Source organism: Propithecus coquereli, unplaced genomic scaffold, assembly GCF_000956105.1.
Source record: "Propithecus coquereli isolate 6110/MARCELLA unplaced genomic scaffold, Pcoq_1.0 Scaffold1, whole genome shotgun sequence".
Taxonomy (NCBI): domain Eukaryota; kingdom Metazoa; phylum Chordata; class Mammalia; order Primates; family Indriidae; genus Propithecus; species Propithecus coquereli.
In genome coordinates, this window is record NW_012133857.1 from 19,105,998 (window position 1) to 19,120,367 (window position 14,370).

The window sequence follows — 14,370 nt, forward strand, 5'->3', positions numbered from 1 at the left end:
ATGTATGTGTCTAACCATGAACTCATTCTGATGCTTCCATTTCCAACCTAACTACATGTATCTATTTTTAAAAACACTTTTAGGTGTGTCTTCTTTCTTTAGTACAATATGCTCACCATCTGTCTTAGGTCAGGGTTCCCCTAGAGCAGATCCTGGGGTAAGGATGTAGGTGTCAGCTGCTTACATGGAGATGATCCCCAGAAGAACTGCTGGGGAGTGGGGAAGTGAGACAGCAGAAAGGAGGGAAGCCAAAAAAGGGTGTGGAGCCAGCAGGTTATAGCCGTGGCAGCTAGAGTTCAAGGCACGGGGGACCACCCCTGAGCGAGTATGTAAAACACACTTCATGATTGTCCACTGAGGGGTGAAAGCTGGGAGTTTCAATGCCCCAACTCCTTCCCTCATCAACGGAGGGGTGCGGTGCATCGGGATGTTCGCTGCCTTGGCTGGAAACCCCATCAGGTACAAGGAGATGGGAAGTCACAGGTGTGAACAGGAGACCCTGCAGATGGGATCTGGGGTGGCCGAGGCCAGATGGGTGGGGCACTGGAAGAGTCTGCGACAGCCTCTACCAGCATCAGGTCACACAATAAGAAAGTTGTTACCTTGTCAATTCATTGTCCATCCTGAATCCATCAAGAAGAAAGGCTCGAGTTGGGGCTACTTCAGCTTTTACACCCCCTAATGTTTACCAAGCTCATTTTCCTTTTCTTCGTGCAAAGAGGCTCAGGCAACAGCATCTAGCTAGAGTTTAGTTACATTGTTTTGTGCATATTTATTTATCTTCATAGTTACATTCTATTTATGGCAAGCATACTGGTTTTCTGTTTATCATAGTAATATAAACTTTCCATTAAAGATAAATATGAAAGGAAAAACTTTCACATTTTGTTTTGTAGAGAATTATTAAGTCTTCTTCAATGTCAAGGGCTATGGTCAAAGGGGATTCACAAACAAGTAAGGTTTGAAAAACACTTTCTTTGTGGACGCTCCCTCTCATAACTGTCACACAAAGTAACTGCCCCGTGCATTTTGCTGCTCGTGACAAGACCAGAAAAAGCAACTCTCTGTGGCCCTCTCCCCGGGGATGACTGAAAAGGGACTCCTCCTTTTTCCCGTCCTTTATGGAGAGGATCTGGACCACTCCTGGCACTGTAACCCTCTGTCTGCCCAGTCATGGATTAAAAATGAAATTCGTATCTAATAGGTCTAACTTTAGCCACAGGAAATGGGAGCGCTTGGGCGACCCAAAAGGGTTAGCCATGCTTTGTTTGAGGATGGGCACGTTATCTTTACTTAACCTTCTTCCTTCCCCGTTTTGGGAGGGGAGAGAGTGGAGGCGAGGTTCGGGGAGTAAGCGGGAAGCCTGGCCTGCTCAATCTGTTTCCTGGTTGGCTTTGCAGCAGTTTTCACCCCTCTTTGTTGTCACAGTCCTGGCTCTCAACTTTATGTTACATATTGTTAGGACCAAGCGATGCCCACTTTTGGAAGTGTTCTAACAAGTATTTTGATCATGAAAATCACCCAAATGAAAAACTTAAAGACCCTCTATGTCGCAAACATCTAGACACCTTGACTACAGATAGGAAATGCTTCTGTAAAAAAAACTCAGTTAAACCTAGGTGTTGTTCTATAACTTCCATTTACTCATTTGCTCCAGCTTTGTTACAATGTACACAATTTGCAGAAATCTGTTTTATACTTTATATCAGAAGTTGCCAGATCACAATTGATGTTATCTTTTTCTTACTGATGCATGAGTAGTAAAACAGAGTCACTGGGAACAACCGTTACCTGCCATCTACTTTTTTTAAGGCCATAGAACTAGCTTTGTGACCGTAGGCATTTCACTTTCCCTCTCTGGCTCAGTTTCGCTCTCTGTAAACTGAAGGAGGTGGACCAGGTGACCTCTAAAGTTTCCTTCTAACACTCTGTGCATTTATGACAACATGTGGTCAAGGAGATTGCTGGGTGGGGGAGGAACACGGGCAATGAGCATGGCAGAGATGGGAAAATGCTTTCTAGAAATAAGTACGAGAGTCTCGATTTGCCTCAAAATTACAGATTATAATAACCCTATCTGTAAGTGATGTTTTTGAAACATAAGGTTTGTGTTTGGGTTCCAGCATGGACCAGTGCATAGCAGAAAGGTGACCCAGAAAAAGAAGGTGTATTGAATAAATGGATAACTGAATAAAGGTGTTTCCATGGGTGCCCTTGAGGGGCCAAGGCTAATGTCAGAGGGACCAAAGGCCAGTGAAAGTGAACTGAAAATGCAAGCGATTAGGAGAAGAAAGGAAGAGAGGACAAAAAGGATAGCGAGCAAGAGAGAGGAAAAGACGCACATACACATGTACAGTTGATGCTCATTGTTCACAGTAGTTGTGGTCCATAACGTCGCCGTGAACACTGAGTGAGTGAATGCTAAACCATTGCTCCTAGGGGAAACACAAGGTTAAGTTTCTGCGAGCCTCTGGTTGCTACATTTTTTGTCAACCAATCAATAAATAACCTTGTTTTTTCTGCTTAAAGATGCCTTACTTAATTAACATACAGGGTGTCCCAAAAGTCACCATACAGGGAAAATGGGAAATTGTAGCTAAATGTACATTTATCCACAAAATATTCATTACAAAATTTTATAAAATCTTTCCTTTGTATGGAGACTTTTGGGACACCCTGTATATTGTTGATTCATTAACACTGAACTCATGGCTAATGACATCATAACTCATGCCTGAATGAGGCTAATCTAACACACATAGTTTCTCTGTAAAGCACATCACATCCTTCTTGTGCTTGGAATCACTAGACAGCACTTAGGCACTGTGCATAGGAATCCTTTCAAACAGTGAAATCACAAACAAGAAGCACGAAAATGTGAAAAACATGGCACTAAATAGACCACAAAAAGGATACTTGCTCACAATATGAGAGCTGAAACAAGAGGGGAGCACATCACCCTATTCAACCTCAGCTGGGAATGTGTGGGTCAGGGGACTCAAATTATTTGCTGCTCTGCATGTGTCTGTGAATCACTGCAAAAGTGCCACAAGTATTGATTTGGGGGTCACAATAGAGAGTAGGCAAATTCACAAACATGGAATCCAAGAGTAATGAAGATCTATAGTGTGTGTATGTATATAATTATATACATATGTGTGTGTCTATGTATGTGTGTATAATATATATATATACACAGAGAGAGACAAAGAGAAAGTAAAAAAGAAAAGAAATGCATGAAATGAGAAAATGAGTGTTTCATCCAAAAGAGCTTTGAGGGTTGACACCCAGAGCCGGGAGAACAGTGCCACCCATGGAACTGCACCTTTTTGCCCACACTCTTTTTAGTTTGAGAGACACAACAATGCTTCGGGCAGAAGTGGCTGTATAATTTGCAGGATCCAGAGCAAAACGAAAATGTGGGGCCCTCTGTCCCAAAAGTATTGTGTTTCGAGATGACTACAGGAGAGCATTAAACCAAGCATGTGGCCCTTCTGAATGCAGGACCCTGTGCGCCTGCACAGGTCACAGGCCAGGGAAGCCGGCCCTCGCTTCAGTCCTGCAGGGAGGCCTGGCCCAGGTGAGGGCATGTGAGCCGTCCAGAGAAGGCGATTCATACCCTTACACTACACCTGTGTGCCCAAAGCCTCAGGTCTTGGCTTAACGCCCCAGACCAGCCCAGGTCAGGCATCAGAGAAAGGCCCAATTTCTCCTCCTTTAGGAAGATCCAAGTGGCCTCAAATTACAGCAAACACCACAAGAACAAGAACAGTTAATTGGGGTCCTTGGATTACACTTGAGAACCACTGTTTCAGACCACCCTCCACTCTACCAACGTTGTCATTCACACGAATACAATCATGTCACTTGCTGCTTCTTTCAAGCCAACTCTGGCTGCCTGTGGCTCGTAAAGTCTAAACTCTGCTCTCAAAACCTTTCCTATCTGGCCAATCCACACCTGTCCAAACTCCATTACTTTCCTGCTTTATATACTCAGTTCTCCGCCCACACTGGGCACACATGGCTGCCTGAACCTGTCCTGCCCATTCGTGCCTCTGAGCCTCAGCCTTTCTCCTGCCTGAAGGACTCTTCTGCATCTTTTACAAGCCAGTCAAAAGGCCACCTCTTCTAGGAAGCTTCTCTGATTCACACTTCCCTTAGAGTTTCCCCTTATTATTTTTTAGATATTTATTTTTTGAATAGGCATTGCAAATGCATGAGATTAAATTCCTTTTGGGAATATATATACAATGATGAGTAGACCTCTCTCATACCCCAACTATCCCTTCCTATCCAAGGAGGCAACCACGGTGATTGGTTCCTTCTATGTTCTTCTAGAGCTTCTCTAGACATAATAAGCAAATCATTTATTCTACCCAAATGCTAACACACTATATACATTGCTCTACACTTGCTTAACACTATCTCTTGGAAAGCCTTCCATGACATCAAATAAAAAATGGCCCCATTTTTTCAATAGTTGCAAATTACATTTTTAAAATGTGCAGTAACTTATTAATCTAAGTCCCCCATTGACTGGGTAGGTAAATGTTTTCCAATCTTCTGCAGCAAATATCCTTTCATATAAACCAGTCTACGTGCCTGGGAGACTCTATAGCATTAATATCCATGAACGGAACTGCTGCATCCAAGAGAATGTATATTTATAATTTTGATAAACATTGCCAAATTGTCCTCCATAAATCCTGCTCCAATTTATACTCCCAAAGGCCAGGCATAAAAGCTTTTGTCACCCTCACCAAATAGTGTTATCCAACTTTTTAATCTTTGTCAACATGGTAGATGAAAAATGATACCTTGGTCAAATTTAAAATGATATTTCTCCAATAAGATCAAATCTCTAGAGTTGTGCTGTCCAATACGGAAGTCACTAGGTACATGCAACTGTTTAAATTTACATTTTAATTATTTAAAATTAAATAAAATTTAAAACTCAGCTCAGCCGGGCTCAGTGACTCACACCTGTAATCCTAGCACTCTGGGAGCCGAGGCGGGAGGATTGTTTGAGCTCAGGAATTCGAGACCAGCCTGAGGAAGAACGAAATCCCATCTCTACTACAAATAGAAAAATTAGCCAGGCGTCATGGTGTGCACCTGTAGTCCCAGCTACTCAAGAGGAGAATCGCTTGAGCCCAGGAGTTTGAGGTTGCTGTGAGTTAGGCTGACGTCACAGCACTCTACTCAGGGTAATAGAGTGAGACTCTGTTTCAAAAAAAAAAAAAACAAAAAACAAAATTCAGCTCCTCTACCGCACTAGCCACATTTCAAGTGCTCAATAGCCACCTGTGGTGAATGGCCTCTGTATGAGACAGTGCAAATATAAAATATTTCCATCATTGTAAAAAGTTCTACTGGATAACACGGCTCGGGAACTACACTGTCCAATGGCCACCATGAACCACACGTGGCTACTACACATTGAAATGTACTTGGTCCAAATTGAGATGTTCTCTAAGTACACAATACACAATATACATTGGGTTTTTGAAGACTTAGGATAAAAAAAGAAGAATGCAAAATATCTCCTTAGTATTTTTTATACCAATTACATGTTGAAATGCTAATATTTAGATATACTGAGTTAAATAAAATATATTATTAAAATTAATTTTACCCATTTCTTTTTACTTCTTTTTAATGCAGCTACTAAGAAATTTGAAATTATCCATGTGGCCCACATTCTATTTCTATTAGACAATGCTGTTCCAGAGAGCGCAGTGCTGTTGAGACCTCAATTTTAGCATTTTTCTTTTCACATAGAAATAAGTGCAGTTATTGTCGCTATAAAGAAAAACAGACTCACTGGAATCTCTTTTTCCTCCTCGCCCTTCTCTGTCCCATGCAGACAGGCTGGGCAACAAGAGGAGAAAGGGCTGCAATGATCCTGATGACAGAGGACTGCCCCTGAAACAAAACATTACGCTTCCTACCTGGCCGGCCACCGGCAGACACACCACTGACCCTGAGCAGGGACTGATTTCCTGGTGGCTGTTAAAACAATGCACCAGAGAACAAAGTGCCTTCGAGACTAAGAATAGAAGAATAGCTCGAAATAAGATTTCCAGGACTCCAGGAAGAAATCCTCCCCTGCTCTGTCCCTAATCCTACAGTCCCCAACCTCCAGGCCACGACCTGGTACCACCAAGTGGCCTGTTATCACCCCGAGCTCCACCTCCCCTGCCCCACTGTCCTTGGAAAAATTGTCTTCCATGAAACTTAGGAACTGGGGGGCCGCACAGCAGGTGAGTAGCAGGCAAGTGAGGGAAGCTTCACCTGTTGTGTTCACAGCTGCTCTGCTCCATCGCTCGCATCACCCCCTCTCACCCATGTAAAAATTGTCTATTGTCTTCCATGAAACCGATCCCTGGTGCCAAAAAGTTTGGGGACCGCTGCCCTAACCCACCTTTCACACACAGCTTGACCTAGCCTCGGCACAAATGTCCCCATCTCAGCCGTCTGCGTACCCAGCTCTGGCTGAGGACTGGGGGGCAGAGTGGAAAGGGGAGACCCTGAGAAAGAGGTGACAAGGGCTCTGCCCTCAGGGGCCCACACCATGGTGGTTCTACAATTGAGACATGGCATGTATGTTTTTGTCATCCATGTCTTTGGCTTCAGATATGAAGAACATATCTACGACTCAGTTTTGCGACATGATCCATAAGACTGATAGATCAGAATGGGTACTGTATTCTGAAAAGGTACCGAGGGAATGAGAACTAATTGTATCTAAGCATAAGTCATCTGCTTGGGGAAAAACATTAATTGTATTATTATGGTTATTAGCTCTATGCCTTTGGACAAGAGAACTAACCTCTTGGTCTCAGGTTCATAATTTATAAAATAAATTACGGTTGGATGATATGAGCTTTTCTATCTCATCCAGTTCGAAAGTTCTATGACCCTATGCACATGCCAATGAGGTTATCATCAGCAGGTTATCTTCATTCTCTCACTCATTTAGAAAACACTCATTGGGCAGTTAATATGAGTCAGACTCTGAACCTGATACCAGCATACGAATACAGAAAAAAATCTCTTCCACTGGATTAATTTCTTAAAAGAGAGAAGAAAAGAAAAGGGACACTGAATGGAGTGGATAATTAGAGGAGAGTTCTTCACCGGGGACCACAGGCCTACAGAGATATTTTCACAACTATGTGCAATTTTCTGAAGAGAACACTCAAAGATACATGTGACCTCAAGAAGGCAGAGAGCTAGTGATTTAGAGAAACTATGACAGGCCAAGTACCATGCTAAATTCTTAGTATATGTGGGTGCTTGAAGAGTTAGCACCCAAAACAGTCTAAAAAGTATACATGGGAATAAACACATGAGGGATCTGAACCTGAGCTTCTTTGGTGCAAAGCCTGCTTCTCTCCCCGACAACAGGGATGGTCTCTTTGCAGGTGGCTTCTCCCTGCTGCTGTGCCTCCACCAATCCTACCTTTCCTCACATCAGAAGGTTACAAGCATTTGACAGGCTAAGATAGGATCACATTTGCCTGATCTGGGATCATTATATCTGCCCAACAGGAGGGTGGGGAGGATGAAATGAGATAACCCACACGAAATACTCATCACTACTCAGCACTCGAGAGGCACTAGCAGACAGTCATTCATCACATATTTATTTAGGACCTAACACATGCCAGGCCTTGGGTTAGGTCTTCTCATCACCTTCGTCATTTATTGTTACTATATTTAACACGCCCTGCAAAATGGCAGAGTGTTTCACATAGTACACACTCAATAAATGTAGATTGAGTGAGTAAATAGCGATGCTCTCTATGGTAGATCAATTTATTCTTCAGCAAATATCCATGCCCTTCCCTGATGGCCTTGGACTGGCCCTGCGTGGTAGAAGGGACAGTGTACCAATCCTGAGCCTATACCTTAAGAGACATCATGTGTTTCCACTTGCTCTTCTGGATTTCTGACCTCCACAAGAGAAGAATATACACACGGGTAGCTCTGTCCAGAAATGAACCCACGTGGACAAACCACCCCAGTCAACCAGCACACCTGTGAGCATAAGAATAAAGGCTCATTATTATTTGCCACTGAGTTTGGGGGTGGTTGTTACTCAGCAAAAGCTGACTGAGACAGTCTCCTTTACCCACCTCCAGAGATTTCAGGCAAAGAGAGTGGCCCCTGCTTCTCTTACTTTTCATTAAGGTGGGATTTCAGAAATAGTCATTTTGTGCCTCTCTCTTCCCCATTTTCTCGGGGTTGGTAATGTCCCATTCGAAGAAGATAGCAGGAGCTACGAAGACCCATATTTTGGCCATCTCCATACCTGGCATGGAATCGGGCACAAAGCTGGTTTTCAGACAGTTCCTGAGGAACGAAAGGATGGGCTCACTATTCATTCCAGTGAGGTGAGTCAACATCACTGGCAAGTGGCAACCTGGACCTCAGATGCTCAGAGCCATGGTTCTGCAGTCCCCAAAGTATGGGAAGTGGACCCCAGTGGTGACACAATACCACCTCAGACCACATGCAGTAGACCTATGTGTATTTATTGTAATGGGTTTTAGGAAACACGTATCTAACCTGCGACTTCAGGACTATTCCTGCTTAGGATGAGCTATAACTCTGCAGGTGAGCTAACTGAGGCCCAGAGAGGTAAGGAACTTGTGCAAAGTCACAGAGAAAGTGACAGTGAGGATTTGAACTCAGGCTGTCAAGTTCCAGCACCCGGGCTCTTAACAGCTACGTCTCCACCGCCTCTGCGTGGAGAAGCTGGTAGCAGGGAAGTTTAGCATTGCCCAAGGTTAACTGCAAAACCCAGAACTTGATCCTCGAACTCCTGACTCACAGCTCAGTGTTCTTGTCCCTGCTCCATGAGGAGTACTGTGTGGCAGGGGCCGGGAGGAGCTTGTGAGAAGAAAAGGAGAGAGGTGGTAAGCCTCACAAGGAAGACTTGGAAGGGAAGAAATGAACAAATAAGGCCCTGTCATGGGCTATTTCAAGGCTGCCAAGCTGATGCAGGTGCTCAAGGGATGCACAGAAGCTGGAATACGGACAATGATATTCAGAAAGAGGCTGATGGAGAGAGGGTTGGTACACGGGGGCTGCTTCCTGAGCTCTTCCCAAGAGAACTGCCCACCCTGGGGAACTGATTTCCCTAAGTGACATCCACGTTGGCTATATTTAGGCCCTAAAGCCACCCATTGTTTCTGTCCCAGTGGACAGTCAGAGTCACTACCCTGACCTTGCCCCCTCCGAGTTACGCATCTGAGTGTTCCACGAAGAGAGGCCTTTTTAGGATCTGGTTTGAATCAGCTTCCCCTTCCATGGCTCCTACTCGGCGCCCCGGGCAAGCTGTAAAAACACGCCTGGAATAGGGGCTTTAACATGCAGTATCAGCCTTCCTTGGGATATGCGGCTTCCTTCCCTCTGCAGAATCAAATCATGTCCATGTTTATCTCAGGACATAAGGTGCTTCAGAGCCCTGCTGTTCCTAACCCCTAAGGATTCGTTTCTCTGGTAGCCACTAACACGTTCTACAGTCAATATAACCTGGGACACAGATCACATTTGCTGAGTGCTGACCCTGCTAGACACTGCCAGGCGTTATTTCAATTATCCCTTATGACAAGGAATAATGAAGCGCTATTTAGTATCCCCGTGTTACCATGTTACCATGGTAACATGCCTTGGATTGCATGGTTAGTAAGTGGCAAACCTGGGGCTCAAACCTACGTCTGTCTGGCTCTAAAACACAAGCCTGCCTTGACCATTGTACTCCATCATTTCTCCACAGATACAGAACTACTCTGGCCAACCCATGAAGATGAATTTATGAGGGCTAATGCGTATTTAAAGGGTTTCTCCCCTCCCTCCTTTCATTCCTTAGCCAGTTACCAATTGCCGCTCCCACATCCAGCTCCAATTTCCCCAGATCCTTTCTCTGCAGACTCTCAGAGCTAAGGAATCAAAATTCATTACAAAATGTGTTCAAGAGCAGCATAAGGTTCAGTAGCTAGTCAGCCAATTACCTTTTGAGTTCCAGTTGATATCCTTGGGAAATGTGTGCTTAAACGCACTCATTAAATCGTTTGACGTTGAAATAGGGCAGATGTGAAAACTATTTTTGACTTTTTGTGCAAGATATTTGTGTGCTTTAGATTCACATCAGAGCTAAAATGAGTTTAGAGACATCTCCATTTGACAAGTGGGGAAACTGAGTCCAGGCAGGGCAGCGACTTGTCATAGGTGCCTCTTACTTAGGCACTAATTAGACCACGGCAAACATCCACCAAAATGGGATGACTTGCCAAAGGATTGGAAAGATAAGTGCTACTGCAAATGCTGCTCATGATGGGAGATCTGGGAAGGGCCACTGTATTAAAATCATCACATAGCACCTAAGGGATAAGAACGTCATTTCCAGATTCATTCTGCCTAGGTTTGAAAACTGATCTATTACTTAACTAGCTAGGTGACCTTGGGTAAATTATCTAGCTTCTCTAAACCTCAGTTTCACCATTTGCAAAATGGGAATAATAATAGTAATAGCCAACTTCTACAGTGCTATAAGAATTTCATGAGCTAATGGGAGTAAAGTGCTTAGTAACAGACAAGCACCTAATAAATGTAAACTATTATTGTATTATATTGCTATTAACTTTGCATTAACTATCACTGATATGTTGTAAATCATTTTAAATGTTGTTAATGTCCATCTCTTAAAGGTTCAAAAATTATTCATCATCAAGTAAGCAAATAGCTAGGTAAGTTAAATGGGAAAAGGTCAAAGATAGTAAAATAACCCAAATTACATGAAAGGATTACAATTGTATGTCTGTACAATATCAACAGAACAAAAAGGCAACCCAAAGAATGGGAGAAAATATTTCCATATCACATATCTGGTAAGAGATTAATATCCAAGATATGTACAGACCAACCTAAAACTCAACAACAAAAAACAAACAATTCAATGGGCAAAGGACTTGAGTAGACATTTCTCCAAAGAAAACACACAAATGGCCAGTAATGCACATGAAGAGATGCTCAAACTCAAATCAAAACCACAAGGAAAGGCCGGGCGTGGTGGCTCACGCCTGTAATCCTAGCACTCTGGGAGGCCGAGGCGGGCGGATTGTTTGAGCTCAGGAGTTCGAGACCAGCCTGAGCAAGAGCGAGACCCCGTCTCTACTAAAACTAGAAAGAAATTAATTGGACAACTAAAAATATATAGAAAAAAATTAGCCGGGCATGGTGGCTCATGCCTGTAGTCCCAGCTACTCGGGAGGCTGAGGCAGGAGGATCACTTGAGCCCAGGAGTTTGAGGTTGCTGTGAGCTGGGCTGATGCCACGGCACTCTAGCCCGGGCAACACAGTGAGACTCTGTCTCAAAAAAAAAACCACAAGGAGATACCACTTCACATCCAATAGGGTGGCTACTATTTTAAAAAAAATGGAAAATAAGTGTTAGAGAGGATGTGGAAAAACTGGAACCCTTGTGCACTGTAGGTGCGAATGTAAAAAGGTATAGCCACTGTGGAGAACAGTATGGTAGATACTAAAAAAATTCACAATAGAATTACCATATGATCCAGCAATTCCACTGCTGGATATATACTCAAAAGAAGAAATATTTGCATACCGTGCTCACAGCAGCATTATTCACAATAGGTAAAACATGGAAGCAACACAAAGGTCCACCGAGGGTCGAGTGGATAAATGAAATGTAATACATGCAGTGTTGCTACCATATAATATACACAATAATGGAATATTATTCAGCCTTAAAAAGGAAGGGAATTCTGACACATGCCACAACATGAATGACCCTTAAAGACATTAGGACATAGGAAATAAACCCAGCACAAAAAGACAAAATACTGTTTGAGTCTACTTATATGAGATACTTAGAGTAGTCAAAATTACAGAGACAGAAAGCAGAATTGTGGTTTCCAGGGGCTGGTGGGAGAGGGTAATGGGGAGTTATTTTTTTAATGAGTATAGACTTTCAGTTTTGCAAGCTGAAAAGAGTTATGAAGATGAATGGTTGTAACGGTTGCACAACATTATGAGTTTATTAAATACCACTGAACTGTGCACTTTAAAATAGTCAAGATGGTAAACTGTATGTATATTTTACCACAATAAAACTATTGGGAAAAAAGTATGTCTATAATGGTTATGTACGAAAGTTGGGATTTGGATTACAAAAATCAGTTCCAGAAACATAATTCTCACGAGAAGAATAGAAAAAGCAATGCACATTTCCTTTAAAAAATAGTTTTGGCTTATCCAGAACTTTAACACCTACCCCCAAACAAACAAATAAATATAAGGGATGGGAGAGTAAGCTTCAGAGATCCTAACTATTCTTCAGCCCACAGAAACATGTTTCCAGCCACTTTTTCCAAAATAACCCAAACCAGACACCAACGCTCTTAATGAGAATGGTACCAGGTCTGAGTCTCCACCGATATTATCCAACTTCATCCTCCCAATATGAACACATTCAAAACACCAGGATGACTTTAGGAAAACCTACAAAAAAGTTTCTCCAAGCAAAATGAACTTCCAAAACTGAATTCGGCCATCTTCCAATCCAAAGAAGAGAAAATGGCCAGGCGGGGTGGCTCACGCCTGTAATCCTGGCACTCAAAGAAGAGATCTTGGAAATCCATGTTGTGATTAATAAGCAACAACAACAACAAAACAGAAGGCAGATGCATCCTTCTTTTCTCTCTTGTCCTTCTCATTAATTAAAACAGGCTTCTTGTAAAAATTAAAATAGTAGCATCACAAAGCATGAAAGGCCCCCTCCCCGTCCTCCCCTCCAATCACAGATGCTAAAGGAGGCAGTGACAGCTATGCACGCCACTCAGCTCACCCTCACGACAAAGCACGACCATCTGTGGTCTTAGAGGCAGCCACAGAACTTTCTTCTGATTCATACTGAAGTGAGATGAGAATCTGCTCCCTCATCCCAGGTGTTTTTAATGGCAGCTCTCTGCTCAGTGTCTTGCGAGGTGAAAAGACCACCATGCCCTCCCACACCTCAGCTCCTGGCACTGCCTGTCAGGTCGGGTGGGAGTTGGGGGCTGGTCCACTATCCCTGGCTCAGTGGCAGCACGCTGTCCTCCCCGCTGCAGGGCGCTTACCTGCGCGCGGACAAAGAGGCAACACCACACCATGGGGCACTCCGACCTCATCCACCAGGACTCCCTGGCCCCTAACTGCGGCAGAGCCCTGCAGACAGGATTCTCTGAGTGGGGCTCAGCATGGTTTCCCTGAAGGAACTCCTCCCCCCAACTTGGGCTGCATGACAGGAAGTGACAGGGGCCATCAGTTACAAGTGTCAGAAGCTGACAGCGAAGAGCTCCCCACCTCTAGCAGTTTCCTCGCTTGCTGCTGCTGCGTTTTCAGAACACTCTTTGCCTTTTGGCATTCCAAGGCGAGCCAGGAATTCAGTTTCGGGTTGCTAGTCCCCAGCCTGTACGACACAAACAATGCTCACTGGGTCCGCACCTAAAGCCACGCTGCGCACCCCATGGGTTTGCTCTCATGGGTTTGCTGCCTGGAGCTTTGCAGACCCAAACGTGGGGGTGACATGGATAGAAAAGAAAGCATCACTAGGAGAAAGGGCACCGGGAGGAGAGCTTTGGGCATTCAAAGAGGAATTATTGGTCTGCTTGAACTTCACCCAAGAATCAGCGGCCCTGCCCAGGATACAGAGCCCACACTGAGTCCCAGTTTAAAAGCAACTACACACCCATCCGTTTCTTTCTGTTTTTCCTTACGCAAACCAGGCATCTTCCCTTCAAAGTCCTTTCAAAATAGCTGCTTCTGGAAACCTCCCTTTCAGCTTCTGACGTGGATAACAAGAGGCCTTCCTGCTCTCCTCAGAGCTATTATATTGCGGAAATAACTCACGGCTGACATTTCTTGTTTTATGAACTGGGGATGTCACCAGAATGAACACCTTGTCCCAGTCCCCTGCCTTTTACAAAACCCAGACCTCTTGGATGAGGTAGACTATCTCACAGGGAACTGCACGGTTTCAGGTGAAAACTGTGCCCGGTGCAAACGTTCCCCACAAACAAACCAGCACCCTCACCTTCCTTGCACAGTGGCAGAGGGTCTCAAACCCAAGGAGACATAACTCCAGTGTAGTTTTCAATTATTTATTTTTGGTTTCTTTTAGTTCTCTAGTGGGGTAGTATTTGATTTGCAAAAATCTTCCTAATTGCAAGTTTTAGCTGCAAAGACTTAGCCCAGGGTTTCCCAAGGCCTTCTTACAAACGCACAGATTTTTAAGAGCCTTCATCTGTTTCAGTCAGGCATGAGTAAAGTCAGCGGACCCAGCAAAGAGAGCAGGTTCAT

At 43.9% G+C, this 14,370-nt stretch overlaps 1 protein-coding gene across 1 annotated transcript in view; it reads right to left on the reverse strand.

The window, feature by feature from the left end:
• The window catches only part of ARHGEF3 (Rho guanine nucleotide exchange factor (GEF) 3), a 198,196-nt gene extending 184,892 nt beyond the window's left edge, over nt 1-13,304 (reverse strand). The window contains exon 1 of the mRNA XM_012640761.1: nt 13,149-13,304. Within this exon, the coding sequence (XP_012496215.1) occupies nt 13,149-13,199 (51 nt within the window). The 5' untranslated portion in view covers nt 13,200-13,304. The remainder of the gene's footprint in view (nt 1-13,148) is intronic.
• Nucleotides 13,305-14,370: the final 1,066 nt, after the last annotated feature.